Source organism: Drosophila sulfurigaster, chromosome 2L (assembly GCF_023558435.1).
Source record: "Drosophila sulfurigaster albostrigata strain 15112-1811.04 chromosome 2L, ASM2355843v2, whole genome shotgun sequence".
NCBI classification, from domain to species: domain Eukaryota; kingdom Metazoa; phylum Arthropoda; class Insecta; order Diptera; family Drosophilidae; genus Drosophila; species Drosophila sulfurigaster.
Window position 1 is genome coordinate 28829521 of NC_084881.1, and position 24463 is coordinate 28853983.

The following is a 24463-nucleotide window of genomic DNA, read 5'->3' on the forward strand; positions in this document are numbered from 1 at the left end:
AATTAGAGCAATGCTACTTAGTAAAGTAGCGCCTTATTAAAAAAAAATCCGTCGTTCTGTCTGTCCATAGATAAAAACACCTAGATCTCAAAAACTTTACAAGCTACAGCTACCAAATTTGGCTACATTAAAGTATTGTCATTTAAGCAGATTTCCATGCTTTGAAACCTTGCCACGCCCCCTTCTTCGCCCTAAACTTCGTAAATTGCATAGCTGATCAATCATAAACTTGAGCCATCCTTCAGCTATCACTGTGAACAGCCAAAAATCATCATTGACCAAACTCCACTGCCAATTGGCCAAGTCAGAAAATTCACCGATCAAGCGCGAAATTTGGCGCACACAAAGCGAACAACGGGCAACGAACGAGCTAACAAGCAGGGCATAAACCGGGGGGAGGATGGCCACCTTTTGATACCCTCTGTTGGCCATGTTTTCGACTATTTTTTATAGCCGTTGTTGGGTCTTTGTTATCGCCAGTTTGCCAGCCACAAAAGGCCCTAAATGCGCGTCTATTTTGTTACAATTTAAGACGCTTATTAGAAATCGTTTGCAAATTGTTTGTGCAAGAAAGCAGCAGCACGATCAGCTTGCCAGTTGATCTCTTCCCTTTCCCCTTCCCCATCCCAGCTTCCTCTGGTAACCTGAGTGTTGCACTAGCGTACCAAACGGAAAGCGAGGGGCAAGAAGAGAGGGAGAGAGAGAGAGAAACTCTACTGTCGGAGGCGAGCCACGAAATGCGTGCATATTAATTTCATATATTTACGTCGAGTTTTTGCTCAACGATCGCTGAGCTGCCATCTCTCTATACAGCACACGTGAGCCGTTGCCTGGAGTTGCACTTTGGAGTAGGAGCTGAAGTCAGGCTTGGAGACTTGACTATCCAGACTGGTTGTTGTGGCTGCCGCTGCTGCTGCCTGCTGATGATCTAATTTGGCAACAATTGTCGTAGTTCGAGTCTCAGTCGTTTGTTTACCTTTTGGGTTTTCGTTTGGGAGGGCAGCAAAGAGGGTTTGTTGGGGCTGGGATGGGGAAGTGATCCACACACACACACACATATGAGGCATGGGCCTAACCTGGTCTCCGCCTGGGCGATCAATTGATCTCGATAATGAGTTTGCTTCGTAGTAGAGAACGCACCCATATTTTATACTCTAACTGTTTAAGGTAGTTGCAATTCGGAGATTACTAAAATATGCGAGCTTAGCATAAACAATACGGAAATTGAAAGCGTTTAAAGCAAAGCTTTAGTTACTTAATTATTAAAAAGTATTCCCAAAAAGTATTTTCTTCTACTACTAACCCTGACAAAACAAAAACAATTTAGTAAGATAATTACCTTGAAACGAAGAAAGCCAGAAGCTGAAAAAGAAAATTGTGAAATATAATAAAAATATATTTTATAGAAACAAGTTTAATATAAAATATTATCAAATTTCTAAAAAATAATAGTTAATAATAATTTTACTTTTGCAAAAGCTTTGAACAAAAAGTTCCTAAACATTTTAAGATTTCAAACAGTTTTGCAAAAATATATTTTATGCAATAAAATAAGGAATGATAAATCAAAAACTATCTAACAAATAAATTTTCAAAAGCTGTGGCAACATTTTAAATTCTCTCATTAAAATACTAAGATTATTACTCTTAATGAGTGAGTACCAATAAGAAAATGTTCTAAATATTCTCTGAATTTTGATTCCTTTTCAAAACATTATTTTAAAAAACTCTCACAAGGAATTAGAATCTTATTTAACGACATTTTTATTTAAATATGATGAAAAGTTAAGAAAATATTATTTCTTTTAAGAAGTAGTAATTGGATAACTTTACAACAATTGTCTGTTTAAGCATACTAGTATTATACAAAAAAATTAAATTAGAAATCACTAAGAAAGGAATTATGAAGGAAAAGAATAAAAATTCACAAATGAGAAATCTTTGAAAAGAATTTAAAATTCTAGTAATCGTCATTCTGATTTAAAAAGAATACGAATCCACAAGAAATACATAGATAAGTTCATTCTGTAATTTCACTTAATCATATATTCACTTAAAAAGTTCATAATGAAGACATAGATAAGTTCATGGAGTTATTTATCTGCAATAGTTAGGGTATTAAATGCTTCGACCTGCCGTAGTTGTTGTTACTTAACCGAAATAGTGTCGCCTGTGGAGCGACGCGTCGTCTTTTGATTTTTCTTTCCGCATCAATGGCTCTGGATCGGGATCGCAAGATGGGAATGAGATGGGGATGGGAATGGGGATCGGGTGGGATCGTTTTAGATTTGCTGCTTTTTCGCGTATGAAGAAATGTAATATATCTGCGTATTTTGTGTTGATCTTTTTCATTAAAAAATGTTTATGTTTAATAAGACGTTGATGGAGCTCTCTCTCTCTCTAACTATTGAACCATGTGTGTTTGAGTGTGCTTCGATTTGATTTAGTGACTGCCATTTTGTGACTACCTGCCTGCCTGCCATACTATTCATTCCCCTTCGCAACTCTCCAGCACTCTTCATCCAATCACGCTCACATTGTACGCTTGAGTACGTGCACTGAAATTTAAATATAATTTATGAGCCGCGTTGCATATAAAAAAATCATAGCAGCAACAACAACAACAGTAAACAAACGTTGAATGTTTGAATCTCTTGGCGAAGGCAATAAAATGTCGCGATTGGCTGATTGACTCTGAGCAAGCTTCGTTACCGATCGATCGATCGATCGAGCGATGGATCGCCGGATTGTTTATATTTATTTGAAATCCGTATGAAGCTTACGAAAGAGGAGCATGACCCAAAAAGTAAACTTGGTTGTAAATCGCTTGACAGTTCATTGAGGAGAAGACGATCGAACCAACCAAACAATCGCGATCAACTTTCAATTCCAATTGAAAGGGCGCAAATCCAATGTGACGATGGATTCCATTAGGAAAAGGTTTCCCATTTCCTATTAGATGATTCTCATTTTTATAATCAATTGAAATTCACTTAAATATTTCAATTCTTAGTAGTCACCAAATAAATATGTATTAAAGATTTGTTTGCATATTTCACTACGAAAAAAATTTAAATTCTTAATTCTAAATTTACGAATAAACAAAACTTCAGAGCTATAAAAATGTTAATAAGAAATTTGTTAAATTTTAAATAGGGTTTCTTCTATTAAATGCTTTAAAGATGTAGTATCTTCTTTAATTTTAAAAACAAATAAAATTCATTTAAATATTTGCATTTTTACTTGCCTCTTAATAAATATTTAATTTGAAACACATTAAAAATTTCTTTGCATATTTCTCTTCAAAATTGACGAAAAAGCTAAACTTCAGAACTACAAAAATTTAAATAACAAATTCGTTAAACTTTAAATTGATTTTTCCTATTAAGTGCTTTATAGATATATAAAATCTTTTAATTTTAAAATCTAATGAAGTGCATTTAAATATTTAAATTTTAACTTGCCTCAATAAATATTTAATTTGAAATATATTCAAAATTTCTTGCTAAGAATTTATTGCTCATTCATTAGATCCTAAAATCGAAGTTTATCCTTAATAAAAAGTATTGAGTTCCAACTTCATCATATCACAAGTCTTCTAGCCTAAGAGTCTGCTTTCAAATTCATCCAAGAATTCTCACAAATTTTTCCCATTGGATTCAACTTTGCATTTTAAATGTTGTTCGCCGATCTTGCTGTGAATTTCAAATGTAAATGAATAGAATTGTTTTTTATGTTTTTTTTTTTCAGTGTTTTTGTATTTGTTTCGGCTTTGTTGTTGCTGTTTTCTTCTTGGCTGCCGTTTATAATAAATTACTTAAAATTATAAAACATTTTCATATCAAAAATTTATAAGTATAGAACATTTTCAATGTATGCAAAAGTTTATCAAAAATACATATTATATATATAGTGTATAGAGAGAGCGAACATTACAATCTAAAATACTATGATAAAAGGAGATACAAATATATATATATATATATATATAATTTTATGTGTATGATATAGAAGATTTCTCTGTTCTATAGCTAAATTTAAAGTTACAAGAGATATAGAGAGAGTGTGTGTTGTTGCTCTTTAGAGACTCTAGAGTTAGACGCCGGGGCGTAATACATTATGTACAGGACACTTGCAAATACTTTACAATAGTTCGGCTTAGGATTGCGACACACACACACACACGCGCAAAATATGTTTAAATTTAAATAATATTCAATTCAAAGTTGTTGATGAAAATTAAGGAAAATTAACAATTCATTTGTTTTGTTTTAATTTTCTCTTTCAAAGAAAATGTTGACTAGAAAATAAGAAAAATTATGCGAAATATACAAATTAAAATATAAATCCTTCACTGGGTATGTTTTAAGTGTGTGTGCGTGTGTGTGTCCGGGGTTTTTTCTTTTCATTTTTTTGTTGTCTTGGAGCTGCCGTTTAAACGCTTACTCTCGAGCTAGGAACTAATTTTTGGTGGAACATGGCTTGTGTACAACTTGTTTTCATTTTTTTTTGTTGGCGGCGATGATATGATGGAGCCTAAGGCTCAGCATAACCGCCATAGGATAGCTCAGAGTTGGAGCCAGGACCAGAGCTGGAACTGGAACTGGAGCTGCCACCGGGACAGCCGCCCTCGTTGTGCTTCGTGAGCAGCGACATGCGCGAAAAGGTTTTTGAGCAATTGCCACACGAATACTTCTTGATGTCCGAGTGCGTCTGGAGATGAGCTCGCAGATTGCTGCGATCCGCAAAGGCGCGATGACAGTGCTGGCAACTGAAGGGTTTCTCCCCCGTGTGGGTGCGAATGTGTCCTTGCAACAGCCACGGTCGGGAGAACGCCTTGCCACACATGTTGCACTTGCAGGGCAGTGTGTGGGTGCGTATGTGCATCTTGAGTGCTCCGAGGGAGACGTACGTCTTGTCGCAATCCTTGCAGCTGAAGGACTTTTTCACCTGATTCCCCTCGGCGGCGGGGCAATGGAACTGCTGATGCTTTGTGAGGCCGGAGAAGGTGGAATAGGATTTCTGGCAGTCGGGACATTGATAGCGAGGCGGCGACGTTTTGTCCTTCTTGCTGGGCGAGCCAGTTGTCGATGACGAAGATGAGGAGGAGGTGGAGCTGGTTGCTGCTGACGCTGTGCTGGAGACCTCGGGCTGTGGCAGCGTCGAGGCTTGCTTGTGCTTCAGCGACAGATCCTCGGGCACCGAACAGCAGCTGGCCGCTGATTCGGGTGTCAGACTGCGCATGGAATAGTAAGAGCTCTCGGAGTAGGCAGGTGAAATGGGGGCGTGATGATGATGATGCTGTGGCTGCGGGTGTTGCGGATGCAGCGTCTGATGATGTGCATAACCCAAGGCGCTGTAGGCAGCCGGATACGAGGGATAAGGCAGAAAACTTTGCTGCTGCTGCTGGCGTCCGAGCTGCGGACGATGGATCATCTCGGAGCGCATTGGTGGCGACACCGAGCTGGCGCGTCCATGCAGATAGTGATGTGGTGGCGGCGACAGTGATCCCAACGAATCCGAGGGTGAGCTGGGCGACAAAAGCTCAGCGCGCAGTGGAGCTGCCACAGCAGCGGCTGCGGCAAGATGTGGCTGATTGATGGTGCGATAGAATTCGGCGGTGTAGGGCGACATGTGGAAGTTCCATGGCTGTAGGCCATACTTGGGGTATGTGGGTGTGGGCACCACAACCGAGGCGGCTGCAGCAGCCGCAGCGGAGGCAGCTGCCACAGCGGCAGCAGCGGCCAAGGCGGCAGCTTGTGTCTGTTTGGGATCGGCTTCCACATTCACGCAATCAACATCATCATCATCCTCATCGTCCTCGGGCTCGATGTCCATGTGCTCGTCGTCGTCGTCGGTGTGATCGACATCGACGCCTTCGTCCTCGCAGCAATCGCTCACATTGATCAGCTCCTCCTCGGAGGAAGCTGTTACTTTTGTCGCTGTTGTTGCTGCTTCCACTGAAGCTGTTGTAGTTGTTGTTGTGGTCGACTCATGGCTGCTTTTCTTCAAACACAAATCCTCGGGCTCGGCTTCAAACTGATAGTTGACCGGCCGCTTCTTCAAAGGACACTTGCTGTAGTTTTTTTCCACTAGCATATGCTCCACGGTATGCATTTTGTCTGTTTTTTTTATTATTTTTATTGTCACTTTATAAACTTCAATTGAACTGTTCTTTTGTGGTCTTGTGTTTTTTTATTGTCTTCACATAAACATCGCGTTGCGCACATACAAAAATCTTGACGAAACTGAACGAAAAACTCAACTGACTTTGCGCTGTGGCTGTGTGCAGTGCAGTGCTCTGTGTGTGTGTATGTTTTGTGTAGCTGTTGCAATGAACGAAAGAGAAGAACTGAAACAAGACGTCGCTGGCAGCGCGCTTTTATAGCCGCTCAGCGCAGCGCGCAGACCGAGAGAGAGAGAGCGTGAGTCCAAGAGAGCGTGCGATGAGAGAGCGCGCGAGAGCGTAGGCAATTTACCTGCAGCAGCCAATGCTCCCTTGTACCTGGCAGGGGTGTCTTTGTGTGTGTGTGTGCTTAGCTGTTGATAGCGTGTGTTTTGCTTTGGCTGCTGCGGCCAATCGCAGCGACTCGCGTTGAAACCGGTTCTCGCTCGTTTATGTATGTTTTATGTACTGTGGAGCGCGTACACTTGCACCAATCGCTAACGCCGCTGTGCCAACGAAGTGCCGTTATGTTTGCCTCAGTGTGGAGGCTCCAACGCGGCTGCCTAAGAGAGCGCCAACAAGATCAATGCGCTCTTACGCACAAATTGAATTGATAATGCTTTAAACTGCACTCTTAATATGCACAAAGCGAAGAACTTTGCAAACTTGCGACACTTTTTCTTAGCACGTGCTAAATTACGCTGCAGATTTTTCAACAACTGTGAATGCCAATTTGCAGTTGCACGTGCTAAACCACGCTGTGAATGGCAATTTGCATTTGCTTTTTGGCGAATGTCAAACTTAACAACTAGTGTTGGATTATAGCGTCATAAAACAGTTGCCTGCGCTTTAGGGTTGCCAGGTAATAATGTTTAATGACTTGACTGAGCGCAGGTAACAACACTTGGAAATTCATAATGAGCTCGCAATTTGTCAAAGGACTGCAGCTGGGGGCAATAAAACTCTACGCAAAGAGACAAACAACAACAGCTTAACGTAAATGATGTTCTCTTAGCGGTCGCTTTTCTCTTTTGTTTGTTTCGTTTCCACTTTGTTTCAGTTGGCGTCGCGCGCTCTTAAATTCGAACCCCCACCAGAAATAGACAGACCCAAAGTGCCGCCTGTTGATTGACTGCGGGCACAACAAGGGTTAACCCACAAACGAAATCTAAATTTAGACACTCTGGCCACACGCATGCGCCATGTGCGCACAATTAAAAGAAACATGCATCTCAAGTGGCTGCCACAACACTAAAACTACAAACACTTTCAGTGTTGTGTTGTTTGATAAAAAAAGGTGTCAAAGCTAGTGATGAGCCATAAATCAGAGATGGGCAAATAGGTTTAGAACCTGCTAGAATTGCGCATTTGCTTCTTGGAACTGTTGTTGTGACCACACACAAGCGCACATTTAACTTAATTAGCCCGCTTATCAAATGCACAGCCCACTGCTGTGCAGTTTGCAGATTCCCAGAAAGCCACGTTTACTCCTAAGACGCTATCTGCTGCGGCCCAAATCCACAAAACCACCAGCATAAATTAATAGATAAACATGTGCAACGTCCAGAGTCAACTGACCACGTACTGTGTGTTGCCAGGTAAGCAAAAAAGAGAGACCTTTAAGACTGCATTCAGTTATCTTATCGCTCCGTCGTCGTCCAAGTCGAGTCCGCGTTTTCAGCTCTAATGTGTGTTCCTCGTCGTCGTCATCGTTGTTGTTGGGCAGCCAGCAGACGAAGACGACGCTCGAAAGACGGTTTAACAAAGATTTAATGATCTTGTTAGCTAATTTTCTGAGTTGTAGTCTATGTCTAAGGACCAGTCGACCACCCACAGGTGCAAGTTAATTAGTTAACATTTGAATTCGAAAATGTTCCTGTAGCATTTGATTTTTACTATTGAAAATGTTGTGTAAAATTGAACTAACCTCAAATTTGAAACTCTTGTAGTAAAAAACTATCAAGTGAAGAATTCTACTCTAGGAATGCTGAAGGGAATAAGATTTTCCTTATCCTATCCCTTAAATAGTAGCTTGATCAATCCCTTTATTGTTAAAATGAAGTGAACATAACTTAATAATTAAATTATTTACCAGGCATGTTATTATTTAAAATATGTTATTCCCTTCCTCAAAGACCTAATTATTAGAGTGTCTTCACTTCACTTAAATAGTTAGGTTATTTAGCAAGAATGTTAATTCTTAAAATATCTTATTCCCTTTCTCAAAAACCAACAGTAAAAAGCTTATAAATATAAGGCCATAATTTCATGACATTATTCATTTTCAATTTCTTCCGCTTCAAATAAATAATTTAATATATTTACATTCCCGCATGCCCTTAATTAAGCAACAGTCTTTCGATGTAAACATGTTATGATGAAAGGTTTGTTCCCTTTTTGGGTGGCATTTAAGCTGTAGGAATTTATATACAACAATTTTGGCTGTCATGTTTGGGGAGGAAGATTCCGGATTTCTCGACATAATATCCTGGCTGCTTCGTCGATGTATCAATAAAAAACCGATGAACAACTGAAAACTTTCATCTCGGCAGCAAGTAAACGCCGCGGGTGCACATGATGCTAAAGTCCCAGGTTCAGTCTCAGTCCTCAATTCCAGATGGAAGAAGTCCCAGTCTCAGTCCCAGTTCGGTTGCAGCAAGTTCACGAGAGATCTCCATAAGTCGCACGCACTTTCATCGAGTGCATGAGATGTGCAGCTACAGCTACACAAAACACAGAGAGATCCGTGTCTGCTCCCCAAAAAAGAAGAGTCAATAAAAATGTGCTCGATTGTAATTTTCACTGTGCAATTATTGTCTCAGCTTTCAAATACGGTAGGGCTTGGAGTTGGAGCTCCACACATACACATACAGTTCAAGGGATCCGTTGCAAAAGTAATTTTCAATTTTTACAGCCAACTCGAGGCATAAAATATAAGGCAGATCACTGCAGCACACACAGTGCATTGCACACTTGTTAATGCCACACGTAGTCGCCGCTGTTCATGCAGAGCTCATGCTCCAAACAAGTGAGTTAAGTTCAGAGCAGTTGACTTGGCTTGGGTTTGCCTTGTTATACGCGGTACCCAAAAGGGTGGAAGGGCGTGATAGGTTAGTGTCTTATACTACAGGTTTTCTTGAAAAGCTGATTTACTTCTAGACATCTTCCTCTGTCGATTTACTATTCAAATAGTTTTAATGAGGTTTTTAATATTGTTCCTAATATAATTATTTTAAATACAATTATATATTATCAACGTTCTAAGGGTTGTACTCTCATTTCATCCAGTTTAAACTTTGTTACTAAAGTTAGTGTAGATTTTAAATACGTATAGCGTGGAGGCCACTAAATGAGATCTGGTTGAATAATTTAAATTCGAACGCTCAGGTATCTTAAAATCGAGCTTAGGTCCTTTAGGTTCAAGTGTTTTACTCTTTTATAATCATCTCAATTCATAAAATAGCATTGCTACTAAGTCAGTATGGCTGTTAAGTCAAAATTACGCATAGCATCGAGGCCACTAAGTGAGATTTCGCTGAATAACTTATAATCCAACGTTCAGGTATCCTAAAGTCGATCACACTCGTCTGTAGTGTTGTTCACTTGTATTTTTTGTGGCTGCGTGTCCTTAAAACGCTTAAATGCAAAAGAAACACGAGTATTTCATGTATCTCGGAGCAGACAAATCTCATTAAAAGGCGTCGCGTCTTCGCTTGTCGCCGTTGTCTTTGCTGCTCCTCTTCGTGCTGTTTGCCTGCAAGGAGTCGAAGACGCAGAAGAAGTCGAAGACGAGACTTTGCAGTTGACCCCTTTCGCTCTCTCTCGGTCGCAAAAGGCGTTGTATTTAAAATGTCGTTAATAATTTGTTATTTGTTGCAGACGCAGACAGAGACTTCGACTTGCTACGTGGCCGTGGCAAGTTCCTTGTTTTTTAGAGCTTGTGTCGTAAAAGAGTTTTATTATTTTTGTTTCATTGCTGCAAAATAGGATTAGTACCTTCAAGGGCTTTGGTCAAGTTATGACTGTTGTTGTTCCGTTTTTTGTTTTTGTTTTACCAGCATTCCGAAAAAAATGGCTTAAATACACGTATGATCATTTAACACGCTTTCGAATATGATTTTTTGTGTTTTGTTTATGCATCCTTCAAAAGAACGCAGCCGAAGACAGCGTTCGCTTTCTTTTTTTTTATAGGTTTGCTTTAATTAATTGTAATTGAGTGTAGAGTAACGAGTACGATTGATCGATAAGTTTGCTGTGGTCGATGTCTATGACTAGCACTAATTGTACAAATAATAAATCCATTGTTATTTTTAGAAATTTAATTAAATTTGCACAGCATAACATAAAACACTAAAGGTAGTCGAAAAAAAGATTTTGGGTCAAATCCACATTCAAAAGGAAATCTTTTTTCTTGGTCTATAAGGGAAGCTAATATTATTACAATTATATAAATTAATATAATAATTAATGCAATGACTATAATTGAAAAAATGATCTATACTTTTATTAATAGACCTTATGATTGAAAGTCCTACCTAACCTATAATTGGAAGTCAAATATTTTTCTATACTATTGTTTTTAAAAAAACGTGCTTTTTAAATATCGCTTATCGATAAGTTTAGCTCTGTTCAACAGCTTCCAACACTGTAACAAAAAAAAGCGAATACAAGCGATTGCCATTTTTACAATACGCTTTTTCGCAATCAGGCGTGTTTGTTGGCATGCAAATTGTTCACAAAATAAATAATGTCTGTGCTATTATAAAAGTCTAGTCAGCGACTAACAATGTGCAACAAGTATTTCAAGCGTGCAACGCCTGCAGATGCAAATTGCCAGTGGGCAGCAGCCAAACGAAGAGCAAGAACTGCAAGCAGAAGAAGAGGAAGAAGAGCTCGAGCTTCGTTTTGTAAATTGGAGCGCTCACACAGAAGGAGAAGCAGAAGCAGAACAAAAAGAAGAAGAAGAAGGTAAGAAGGAGATTCTCCCACAGCCCAGTGCACTAGTTTCTCGAATGGTCATGTGCCTCTCTATTGATGTTAAGGGAGAGAGAGATGACAATAATGTTGTCTGCGCTTCGTTATGTGTGTGCTGCACTCTATTCGTAGCTGCTGCATTGTCATTGTCATTGTCACCATAACAATTTTGTTGCCTTTTTTTTGGTGTTGTTGTTGTGTGCCTCCCGCTGCGTTGTGCATTGTTCGCTTGGGCCGCGCACGCTGCGCACATTTCCCAGAATTGACACCTTGCCTTCTTCGCTTCTCTCCTCTTCACTTCTCTTAAAGATTTTGCTACAGTTTTCTGCTTTTGCCGGCGCGCCAAGTTGTCTACCATAGACGGAGTGAGTGCAATCTGCGCAAGCACATTCATCATTCCTTTTGCCTGCCTGCCTGCCATTGAAACAATTCTTTCTGTCTCTCTTTAGGCCAGGTGCCCAAGGAATTTCAATTTGCATAAATTTGGTGCAGATTTGCGTACAATAGGACTGCCAGGCCAGGGATAAGATGTTGGCCTGAACTACACCCACCTTGTGCCTTGTGCATAATAATGATCGATGCTCATTGAACCGATCTCTTTTAATAAAGATGTTTACCTGCTGCTGCCAAATCGTTGATGTATTGCACAGTACACAATGTGGATTATAATATACTGAGCAGAATCATGACTGATAAAGCAGCAAGAATTTTGCAACTAATTAAAAATGTAGTAAACGAAATTTATAAAAAACAGGTATGAAAGCTACAGTCAAGTATGCTTGACTTTGAGATACCTGTTTTTTTTAATTTTTGGTTTTTTAATTAAATCTAAACAGTTCGACTTTCATTTTAAGATGTGCTAAATCAATACCACAAAAATACTAAAATTATATCAAATGACATATTTAGTAGATTGTATAGTTCTTCATTTAAAATATACCAAAGTAAGCACCTATGGTATTATTCCTAAAATATACCAAATTAATATACCGCAAAATATTAAGATTATATCGAAGACTATATTTGGCGTATTGATATAGAACTTCATTCACCATACCATATACCAAATTAATACACAGCATAAATACTAAAATTATACCATAAGGCTATATTTCAAATATTGATACAGTACTTCATTTAAAATATACCATACAGTATAAAATATACCTTCTCCCTTCCATACATGGTGTAAACAAAAACTCCTATCAAAAAATTAAATATTTAGAGACCTTTCTTTGTATTTTAAGCAATTTGAAGCACTTAAAATTTATTAAGCAATTTGTGTAATTTATATTTTAGTTTATCAATTTAGACAACGCTATACTATATAAGCAATAAGAATTTTGCAATTCAAAATCTACTGAACAGAATTTATAAAAAATAGAGCATTGAGATCTTTGATCATTCTTTGTATTTCAAGCAAAGAAATGGACTAAATTCGCACAAGAAATATTTGTAATTAATATTTTAGTTCATCAGTACTACTAAACACTTTTTTAAATTGTATTTTATTGCATTTAAACAGCACTTCAGTACATAACTAATATACCATATACAAAAGTAAGTAATCATGTATATAGCACAGTAAGACAATTGTTCCTTTGAGCTCTAATAAGTTGTACAAACATCTTTGCAGCAAACAACAAATCTGCCAGCTGTGCATTGCCAGATGCTCAGTTCCCTCTCTGGCCACCAACTGATCCTTGATTTGCCAGAGGCGTGCTGGCACAACGCTAATACAGAACCACCTACAGCTACCGCGGAGAGAGAGAAAGAGAGCGGAAACAAAAGCAGGTCGAAGTAAAAACAATGCGCAGTTTCATTACGAATCGCCTGCCAAGGACTTGCTTTTGTTGAAGGACCTAAGCTGTGCAGCACAATGCTAAAGAGACTTGTATGGATTTCTAACGAGCAAGTAAAGGAGTAGAGAAGACTGTGAAGACGCAGCGTGAGAAACCAACAGGTGTGGTCCAATCCAATGAGACATTTAAAGCCATCGAATGGACTGACTTATCTATATGACAGTCAAAAATTTCTTATCAAGTGATCGCTTAGCACCTGCGTAACATCTTGACTAAGCAAATAAACCCATTGATTGCGCTTAAATATGCTCATGTCAACGAAAATCACGATTTGGGAATGAGAATTTTTCGAAGCCAGCAGCAGCCGCAAATAACAAACACAATATTCAGGTGCTAAACGTGACGTGCGTGTCGAAATGACATTTCATTTATCTTCCATGTGGTTAGCCACAACACAATCGACAAAACTCGTAACCACAACTCAAATTCGAATCTGAATCCGAATCCATCGACAGACTCGATATTATTTGTTCATCCATAGTCCAACTATTTACCAACATACAACTTGGCGACTGCCTAACAAGTGTCTGCGGCGGTTCTCTGTTTGCGTTTGACCTTAATAACAAGATAACAATTCTTTTTGTGATACTTTGAATTGTCTGCGGGAACACCTAATGGGTTATCCTTAAAAAAAAGGTCTGCCACAGATAGCACAGAGATTGCGATATTTCAAGTGTTTGCTCAATATTTTAGAAGCTGTTTGTAAAATGTATATTTAAACAGTTAAAAGATAGATTACAATTCTTTAAGATTGTTTCTTGGATGTCTACTTTTTATGTCTTTATATTAGAAATGAGAACATCAATGTGTCCCATAACTTGACATTTAAAACTATCTTCTTTCTATTTACCATTTTATATATAACTATGACGAGGTGCTTTTAAGAATCAAAATATAAAATATGGTTAACTTATGATTTCTTAACATTTATCAGATACAATTTAAACTTAACAGGCATATTAAAGAGGTAAGGGTTTTGCACTTTTGCATATTTTTATTGCTAAAGTGTGATTCTCTTAAAGATACTGCCACATCGGACTTCCTTCAATGCTGAGGTACTTGCCAATAGAGATCAGCAGCTATAATTAAATATCACAAAGCTGAAGCAACTGAAATACACATCAGCTGATCAGTTGAAGAGGTAAGAGTTTAGTACTTTTGCATATTTTGTTGCTAAGGTGCGAATCTCTTACAGATCTTGTCATTGGATTTCCTTCAATGCTGAGGTACTTGCCAATAGAGAACAGGAGCTATAATTAAATATCACAAATCTGAAGCAAATGGCAAGGTAAGAGTTCCGCACTTTTGCATATTTTGTTGCTGAATTGTGATTCTCTTACAGTTCCTGTTTCGGACTTCCTTCCATGCTCAGGTACATGCCAATAGAGAGCAGAAGCTACAATTGAATGTTACAAGTCTGAAGCAACTGGAACATTGAGAAAAGACTTACATCACCCGATCATTTAATAGGTAAGGATTCCGTACTTTTGCAATTTTTTTTTTTGCTCAAGTACGATTTTCTTAAAGATCCTCAAACCTCAAACATCCTTCATTGTTGAAGTATATGTCGCAGCAATCGCAATTGAGCAACTCAAATAGATAAAAATAGCATCAACATAACTTCTAAGTGATAAGAGTTTAGTACTTTTGCATATTTTCTGGTCAAGTACGATTCTCTTAAAGATACTGCCACATCGAACTTCCTTCAATGCTGAGGTACATGCCAATAGAGAGCAGAAGCTACAGTTTAATATTACGAGTCTAAGCAACTGGAATATTTAGGGAAAACTCGCATCAGGTGATCAGTTAAAGAGGTAAGAGTTCGGCACTTTTGCATATTTTTTTTTGCTAAAGTGTGAATCTCTTACAGTTCCTGTCATCGAGCTTCTTCCATGCGCAGGTAAATGCCAATAGAGAGCAGAAGCTACAATTGAATATTACGAGTACAAGTATGAAGCGACTGGAACATTGAGAAAAGACTTGCATCACCCGATCATTTAAAAGGTAAGGATTCCGTACTTTTGCAATTTTTTTTTTTTTTTGCTCAAGTACGATTTTCTTAAAGAGCCTGAAACCTCAAACATCCTTCATTGTTCAAGTATATGTCGCAGCAATCGCAACTGAGCTGCAGCTACAATTGAATATTACAAATCTAAGCAACTCGATTAGATAAAAATAGCATCAACAAAACTTCTAAGTGGTAAGAGTTCAGCACTTTTGCATATTTTCTGCTAAGGTTTGATTCTCTTACAGTTGGTGTCACATCGGACTTCCTTCAATGATGAGATACTTGCAAAAAGAAAACAGGAGCTATAATTAAATATTACAAATCTGAAGCAACTGGTATACACATCAGCTGATCAGTTAAAGAGGTAAGAGTTCGGCACTTTTGCATATTTTTTGCTAAAGTGTGAATTTCTTACAGTTCCTGTAATCGAATTTCCTCCATGCTCAGGTAAATGCCAATAGAGAACAGAAGCTACAAGTATGAAGCGACTGGAACATTGAGAAAATACTTGCATAATCTGATCATTTAAACGGTAAGAATTTCGTACTTTTGCATATTTTCTTTGCTCAAGTCTGATTTTCTTAAAGATTCTGAAACCTCAAACATCCTTCTTTCCTGAGGTATATGCCGCTGGTGAATTGCTGCGCTATCGTAATTGAGCAGCAGCTATAATTAAATATCATAAATCTAAAGCAACTGGAAGAGATAAAGCTCGCATCAGCAGAACTTCTAAGTGGTAAGAGTTCAGCACTTTTGCATATTTTCTGGTCAAGTACGATTCTCTTAAAGATACTGCCACATCGGACTTCCTTCAATGCTGAGGTACATGCCAATAGAGAGCAGACGCTACAATTTAATATTACGAGTCTAAGGAACTGGAATATTTAGGGAAAACTCGCATCAGGTGATCAGTTAAAGAGGTAAGAGCTTGGCACTTTTGCATATTTTTTTTGCTAAAGTGTGAATCTCTTACAGTTCCTGTCATCGAGCTTCCTCCATCTTCAAGTAAATGCCAATAGAGAGCAGAAGCTACAATTGAATATTACGAGTACAAGTATGAAGCGACTGAAACATTGAGAAAACACTTGCATCACCCGATCATTTAAAAGGTAAGGATTCCGTACTTTTGCAATTTTTTTTTTTTTGCTCAAGTACGATTTTCTTAAAGAGCCTGAAACCTCAAACATCCTTCATTCATAGTATGTCGCATCAATCGCAATTGAGCAGCAGCTACAATTGAATATTACAAGTCTAAGCAACTCGATTAGATAAAAATAGCATCAACAAAACTTCTAAGTGGTAAGAGTTCAGCAGTATTGCATATTTTCTGCTCAAGTACGATTCTCTTAAAGATACTGTCACATCGGACTTCCTTAAATGTTGAGGTACTTGTCAATTACTACTGAAGTCAGCAAATATCACAAATCTAAAGCCACTGGAATTCACATCAGCTGAACAGTTAAGAGGTAAGAGTTTAGCACATTTACATAGTTTTTGTTATAAGTGTACGGTTCTCTTACAGTTCCTGTCATCGGACTTCCTTCCATGCTCAAATACACAATAGAGCAACTACAATTTGTAATTAAACATTTAAAACAGCTGAAATATATTAGAGAATACTCGCATCAGCTGATCAGTTGAAGAGGTAAGAGTTCAGCACTTTTGCGAATGTTCTGCTCAAGTCTGTTTCTCTTACAGTTGCTGCCACATCATCATCGGGCTTCCCTAGTTCTAGAGGCACATGCCAATAGAGCCACTGGCTATAGGCTATATTGTGATGGCAGCAGGTCGACTTATGTACCTACGCTGGATCAGACACGACACAAATCCTTGAACAAAGGACAACCTGGCAAAAAAAAGAGAGAGAAGAGACGAACATGCTTTTGCCTTTGGACAGGTGATGAACATCTTTGTGTTCGTCGAATGCCACACAGAACTGAAGTCAGCAATAGAACCTGTGCCTAGGCAAACGTTGGATAAGATGCCTATCGCTATTTCAATTCCTATTATTCGCAAAAAAAAAAAGAAGAAATACAAAGCCAAAAAACAATAGAGATGTGCACACAAAAGCGGGTAGCTAAAGCAGCTGACAAATCTGAAGAGATGAAGATGCTATTAGAATGCCAGCACGCCAGCCAGCCAGCTGCTGACTCAGGACTTAGGCAGGCTGAGGATTTTGGCAAGGTGCTTGCGTCATAAACTGGACTAGATCGAGAGGCAAGGTGGTCCAGTATTAGAGCGAACTGTCAACATAAATCATGCTTAAACTTTTCTATATATATTTTATACAGATTGTCATAATTCACTATGGAGAGAGTCGGATTATAAATTTAATTGATTGGGAGCGGAAGTCGCTGAGCAGTGAACGATGCTTAATGCTGCTCTATACCTATTATTAATTGTCATAAATCTTGATATAAGAAATGAGTTCAAGCTGCAAATGCGATGCTTTAACCCTTCATTAGAGAACGCGCTTTGATTTCTCTCTTGCTGTTCGTCAAATTATATAATGATGGCCAGCCTACTACTCTCAGGTGCCCCGACTTTGGCTTTGGCTTAATCTTGAGTCCTGGCCACGCCTCGCACACACACACCTTTTGTTTGCCTGCGTGGGTGTGGCATGCAGGCAGGCCAAATAAAAGCAATCCTTTAGAGCCTTTTGTGCCGAAGCCGCTGCCGACCACTTGACAGTTTAACCAAAAATGCAAACCGTTGAAATTAAGTTAAATAGTTTCTTGTTAAAGGAAACCCTTTTGTCGAGTACCGTTTCGTTGTTCGCTGCGCTTGCGCACCTGCCAAATGATTAATCATTTTCTTCGTTTCATGTTCGTGTTTTGTGTGTTGCCCGTCTGCCTTTAACACCTTTGCACTCTTTCTCTCTCGACCACTTTCCTCCCTCTCCCACTCTCTTTGTTAGTCGCACTTGAGCCAAGCGTCTTTCGTGAGTTGATTTTTGTTTAAATGCTAAAAGCTCATCAATTATACGTCATGCATCTGTCTTTTGTTTGTAGGGGCTTGTTTGCTGCCTGCACCGAACCGTTGCAAGGCGCCAAAGGTCGCGCTTTTCTCTTTTCCATTTCGTTGATGTTTTCAGCCTCTAATCATGTCCATCAATTTGATGAGCCTACATCTGGGTTATGCATCTTCTTCTTCTGTATGTAGGTGAGGAGTCTCGTTTAAGTGAATGCCTATCTCAAATGGCGTCTCCTCAACTAAGTTTGCTTTATTTCCAATGTGGGCGGTCCCTGCTGTGTTGTGCTGTGCTCTGCATCTGCATCTGCTGCAACTTTATGCTAGGCTTAATATGTGGCAACCTCCTCATAATAATAGATTTCATTTTCATTACAGCTGCGCTCCACTTGGATAGATTGATATCACACACAGTTAGATGGCAACTTTTACACACACGAAGCAACTAAATGTTGTATTTCTTTCTAATCTTACGATTCCTGCACGATTTATTACAACTATTGACGTTTGATGTTTCTTAGTTAATGGTGTAATGAAGTATATATTTCATTGTTTTTTCTCTTATCCACTTTAATCATCACAGGAATTGCACCTTTGAGGTCTTTGAATATGGATATCTTAAAACAACTTGAATGTATTTTCGTTGGAACTTCTTAAATACAATATTTAATTGAACTATAAGCCTTATTGGAAGCTCTCTTCAGTTTTATTCTCAATGAATACTAAATTTTGGTATTATATACTCAATTTGCATAAGTTTGAACTTGGATTTGGATGAGAATTAATCATTAAAAAATTTTGTTTTACTATTAGTCTTAGTTGAAGGTTTATCCATGAATATGTTAAATGATTGATATCACACACAAAGTTAGATGGCAACTTTTACACACACGAAGCAACTGAATCTTACATTTCTTTCTAATCTTACGATTCCTGCACGATTTATTACAACTATTGACGTTTGATGTTTCTCCTTTAATGTTGATTTGTTTATTATGAAATGGTGAGTTGAAGTCCTAAATTAGTCGTTGAATTTGGTATATATTTCATTGGTTTTTTCTCTTTATTTTTAGCACCTTAATCATCACAGGAATTGCACCTTTGAGGTCTTTGAATATGGATATCTTAAAACAACTTTAATCTATTTTCGTTGGAACTTCTTGAATACAATATTTAACATAATTGAACTATCAGCCCTATTGGAGGCTCTCTTCAGTTTCATTCTCAACTAAATTTTGGTATTATTTGAATGAGTTTAGACTTGCATTTGGATGAGAATTAAACATTAAATAAAATTTAGTTTTACTATTAGTCTTAGTTGAAGGTTTCTCCATGAATCTGTTCAATGATTGATATCACACACAGTTAGATGACAACTTTTACACACACGAAGCAACTATATGTTGAATTTCTTTCTCATCTTACGATTCCTGCACTATTTATTACAACTATTGACGTTTGATGTTTCTCCTCTAATGTTGATTTGTATATTATCAAATGGTGAGTTGAATTCCTAAATTAGTCGTTGAATTTTGTATATATTTCATTTTACTTTTTTCTCTTTATTTTTAGCACCTTAATCATCACAGGAATTGCACCTTTGAGGCCTTTGAATATGGACTTCTTAAAACAACTTTAATGTATTTTCGTTGTAACTTCTTAAATACAATATTTAATTGAAATATCAGCCTTATTAGAAGCTCTCTTCAGTTTCATTCTCAATGACTGCTAAATTTTGGTATTATATACTGAATTTGAATGAGTTTAGACTTGCATTTGGATGAGAATTAAACATTAAATAAAATTTAGTTTTACTATTAGTCTTAGTTGAATCTGTTCAATGATTGATATCACACACAGATAAATGAAATATCTATCATTCTAATCTTACTATTCCTGCACTATTTATTACAACTATTGACGTTTGATGTTTCGCCTTTAATACTGATTTGTATATTATCAAATGGTGAGTTGAATTCCTAAATTAGTCGTTGAATTTGGTATACATTTCATTGGTTTTTTCTCTTTATTTTTAGCACCTTAATCATCACAGGAATTGCACCTTTGAGGTCATTGAATATGGATATTTTAAAACAACTTTAATGCATTTTCGTTTGAAGTTATCAGCCCTATTAGAAGCTCTCTTCAGTTTCATTCTCAATGACTACTAAATTTTGGTATTATATACTGAATTTCAATGAGTTTAGACTTGCATTTGGATGAGAATTAAACATTAAATAAAATTTAGTTTTACTATTCGGCTTAGTTGAAGGTTTCTCCATGAAATTGTTAAGTATATGCGTCCATTTCCCTAACACAAATAGTTTTGCCTGTACGAATTCTAATTGAGTTCTTTTTCTAACATTTCAGATGCCACTTCAGCAGTAATCTTTCAGCGCACACGCATTGCATTGTCATAACCATTGACAGACGGAATGTGGATGCACTTTGAGCGCACGCGCAGATGTTTTGGCACCAGCTGAAGCCAGGATTGGATAGGATTTTTCATTAGTGGCGCGTTCGTTTTTCAATTTGAATAAATAAACCAACAAAGAGTGTGCACACACACACTCGCACACACTCAATAGCTAAACAAAACATGACAACGCGTCCCAAAAATAATTGAAAGGAACAAGCGAAGCGCGCGTAGTCTATAAATCAAAGTGGCTGCTGCAGGATAATGCAGCAAGAAGAGTGTTGAGCACTAATTTGAATGGCGCATCTGCAGCAGAAGCAGCAAGAAAGATTCATTGAGTGGCGCATTTTTCGCTTGAATGCAATTGCAAAGGGAATTGAGATCCTTCGTAATATGTGAGGCACCTGGAACTACTTAGAAGAGCACGTTTTATTTTTTTCTTTTGGAGCCAGCGAACAGGTTGTCAGCGACCTACAAGCCAGCCGGAAAACCAGCTTCATAGCGGCAAAAAAAAACAAAATTGTAATATTAAAATTTTATTATAACAGAAAAAAGCAACGACAACGTCGACGATGACGATGACAACAACCTCCCTTTTGGACAACGACAACGAGCAACGACGACAACACAAATCAGATCAACCGTTGCCAGCGTGCTGAACTGGCATGAACCTGCCGCCAAGTGGAGTCGGAGTCGGAGTCGAGTTTTGGTACCGTTGTGTTGTGCTGTGCTGATGTTGCAACATTGGTAAGTGCTGCCCCACCATAACATTAAGCTTCAGCTGGTGGCACGAGCTTAATGTTGTCGTTATACATTTTACAGGTTGACGACGGCGACACACGACGACGAGCAAGAAATCTTTTGACTGAGCTCTGACTGCACAAATTCCTCTCTCTCTCTCCCTGTCTCTGTCTCGCTCTTTGCATGTGGGGGGCGTGCATTCAACACATCCGTGCAACCACAGGCCATGCACGCCGCCGCCGGCGTGTTGCACTTTTTTCTCCTCGTTTTTTTTCGTGGCATCAGCAGCACATCTTACCCGCCTGGACAAAGTGCAGCCCAACAGCTATTAAGTTGCGGCCCCCTTTTTGCATATGATATTTTCGTTGTTGTTGTTGCTGTGTTTGTGGCATGAACTGACTGACGACGAGTGGCAGGTTATCGTCCGGTTTATGGTGCCATCGCGTCATGTTTATAAAGAAATTCTCTGCTTCTCATCATAATACGAGTAATTTTCGTTTGGCCCAAACGTGTCGTCAAAATGCCGACATTCAACCCAAAAAAAAAAAAATCATTCATCGTTTTGGACATCGCGAAACTGACGTTTATGTTCTTATAATGCGATGCTACTTGTTGGGCACGAGTGCGGATGCCAATGGCAACTCAATATTTGGGCAACTGTCGATCGAATTATGCAGATAACATTAACGCATCAAATTAGAGGTGCAATGAAGGAAAGATCAATCTTCTGACTGGCAATGCTATGTGTTTTGCGACAATATAGGGAGATAAAGTAATGTAGATATAATTAACTATCTAATTACTCTATACGAAAAATGAGACTGCTCTTAGTAAGATTATTCCATGCTTAGAAATGTATTTCTCAAGCTTTCAATAATTGTTTAACAAAATTATAATCTTTCAATTGCAGGAGTTTACTCAAGGTATCTTGAGATACAAGGCAAAAGGCGTCTAAAAAGACTGCACCTTAAGAATCTACTAGCTAGGTTTATGTCCTAGTATGTCTGTGATGTACATTTGCCTAAATTACTATTAATGTATTGAAAGTCTAGTGCTGATCTTCTTCTATGTTATGTTAAATTGTTCAATTGTTGTATGCTAATTTAAACAACCTAAATAAATTGTTAAAAAAGACAATATTTTAATAATGCAACCTAGTTATTACATTTGAAAGTTTTTGTATACTTAAAAATGTCTCTTCGAAGTTGTATATTAATTTTGTAATGCAGATATCTAATTACTTAGTGTTGTATAAAGAAAATTATATTTAAAAAAAAAAGGTAATGCCTTATTCAGAAATGTTTGCTAGGAGAGTGAAAACAAACCCAAAATGTGTATAATACTATAATAAAAAAAACATTGTGTTAAGCAATCTGCAACTTACCGAATATTGGCAAAAGTAGCCTGAAATTAGAAAGAATATAATTTCTGATTAGAAATTTACGTATGAGGTTGCAACATATTGTAAATTGTAATACCAATAAAAAATGAAATGTGAACAAATTATGGGCATTCCAGCTAATGCTTAAGAAATAAGTTAAAGTTAATTTTAATTATAAAAAATATTCAAAAAATTTAATTTGTTTCAATGGAAAGCAGGGACATTTAGCATTTAGGATAAAATCTCCAAAATGTCTCTTCCAGACATGAATTGTAACAATATCGTTAATGGAAGCATATCAAATTAAACTGTTCTACCACTAGATAAAATAAACACAAATTAATCAAAGCAGATACCATAAACAAACCTTGTTGATAAAAAAAGATGCAGTTAGAATAGGATAAGACCTCTCTAAGAAAAGCCTTATGTTTAAAGGAAGCAAATTAAAATAAAGAGTACATAATTGTATTAAATGTACCACTTGTTAAATTAAATTAATATAAATTAACAAAATCTGATATTGATAAATTTTCTAAATTAAAGCATTCGGAACTCAAAGAATTTCCGCACTCGGAAGTACCTTTTACTTTGTGACAATATCTATTGAAGCAAGAGTATAAAATAAAGCAGTTCCTGTTAACAAATTTTGGCTGGAACAATTGAGTGTTCCAAGAAGCAAAAAAACCAAACGGAAATGCGATGCTGTAAAAATAAATTAAAAGTGCCATCACAAGGCCAGAGGACAATAAGTAAGAGATTGTAGGTGTTTTTCTTCTTTTTTTGTTGTTGTTTCGGCAAGACAAGGCGTGTCATTGCACACTTCCGTTGGATCAGGTTGCAGGTGTGTGTATTTGTGTGTGTTTGAGTTGTTGTTAATAAGCAGGCAGCAGCAAGTAAACTGGGCTTGGAAAATTGAAACATTAAAGAGCGCTGTCAGGCATTTCCATAAGCCAAAATGAATCGTTTCCTTTCATATTTAAATCGCAAGGCGGGCGCGCTCAAGTCAAACATTTTCAAATGGCCCACACGCCCACTTAAGTGGCAGCAACAGCAAGAGCAAGAAAACCAGTAGCGAGGGGGCAATCGAAATCATCATCACACATCCTCATCATGAGCGTAATAATAGTCGAACATTTTAGCTAACAACGACGTCGTCTCAGCAAAGAGATTGATCATCGCAACCGAAGCCACAGCCAACAAACTCATCCATTTCGCCCAATCAGCCACACCCACAAAAAGATGCAACAACAACAACGGCAACTGCAACATCAACGTGGCAGGCAGGTATTAAAATGGCTTTTCGCGCTGAAGTGGCAAACACAATAACAACAATTAGGCTCAAAAAGTACTCGACTCAGAGATGCTCTCTGCAGCTGTAGCATCGCTTCTTGCCTCACTCGCTGTTATACTCAGTGTGGCAAGTGCCCATCAAGGGTATCACAACATGGCCCATGGCATTGTGGCTTCCGTTTTTGGACTGTGGCAAGGTGTGTGGCACCACCACCAGCAAACGGTAGCTGCCATCGCCACTAAAAGCGCAGCGCAACAATTGGCAATTTCATTTGGCTGCGCCCCAAAAAAAGCGACGAACGAACGCAGTTCTTCTCCTCCAAGCCATATCCAGTTGGGCAACAGGTACGCAAAGGTGGCCAGGTTGTGCTCCTTGTGCGCTTGCCTTCAACTTTCTACGCCGCTGCTTCTGCTGCTGCCACATGCTGTGGCACATCTATGAATGAATGGAGGAGGCAAGCAGCGCGTTCTCAACTCGCGGTGCTACATCATCATCAATGTGTGTCGTCGTCGTCTTCGCCGTCGTCCAACGTCAACTTGTTGCAATTTCGATTTCCTGTGCGCCACGACGTTTGACGTTTGCCGGGTCACCTTGCCACGGGGAGACGCCGCAACTCTTGCGACGCGACGCGACTCGCGGCACTCTTGCATTCGT

The 24463-nt window shown here is 38.2% G+C and overlaps 2 protein-coding genes and 3 long non-coding RNA genes across 6 annotated transcripts in view; 3 read left to right on the plus strand and 2 right to left on the minus strand.

Annotated features, from left to right (window-relative positions):
* LOC133850519 (uncharacterized) overlaps positions 1–24463 on the minus strand; it is an 85701-nt gene that overhangs the window by 11400 nt on the left and 49838 nt on the right. The gene's annotated exons all lie outside the window — the stretch shown is intronic.
* LOC133849117 (protein escargot) lies at positions 4261–6773 on the minus strand. Its single transcript, XM_062285007.1, has one exon. It carries the CDS (start codon positions 6115–6117, stop codon positions 4537–4539), a length of 1581 nt encoding a protein of 526 aa, XP_062140991.1. The 5' UTR covers positions 6118–6773; the 3' UTR covers positions 4261–4536.
* On the plus strand, positions 13963–14591 carry LOC133850762 (uncharacterized). 2 transcript variants are annotated; one of them, XR_009895693.1, is made up of 3 exons: positions 13963–14290; positions 14345–14472; positions 14530–14591. It is a non-coding gene; the product is annotated as an uncharacterized LOC133850762 (long non-coding RNA). The 2 variants fall into 2 exon arrangements; XR_009895694.1 differs by having other exon boundaries at positions 13963–14143.
* On the plus strand, positions 15482–18504 carry LOC133850703 (uncharacterized). Its single transcript, XR_009895685.1, has 7 exons — positions 15482–15542; positions 15598–15746; positions 15800–15832; positions 16396–16476; positions 16533–16655; positions 16709–17232; positions 18359–18504. It is a non-coding gene; the product is annotated as an uncharacterized LOC133850703 (long non-coding RNA).
* Positions 19230–22222, plus strand: LOC133850741 (uncharacterized). Its single transcript, XR_009895690.1, has 4 exons — positions 19230–19320; positions 20351–21143; positions 21219–21967; positions 22048–22222. It is a non-coding gene; the product is annotated as an uncharacterized LOC133850741 (long non-coding RNA).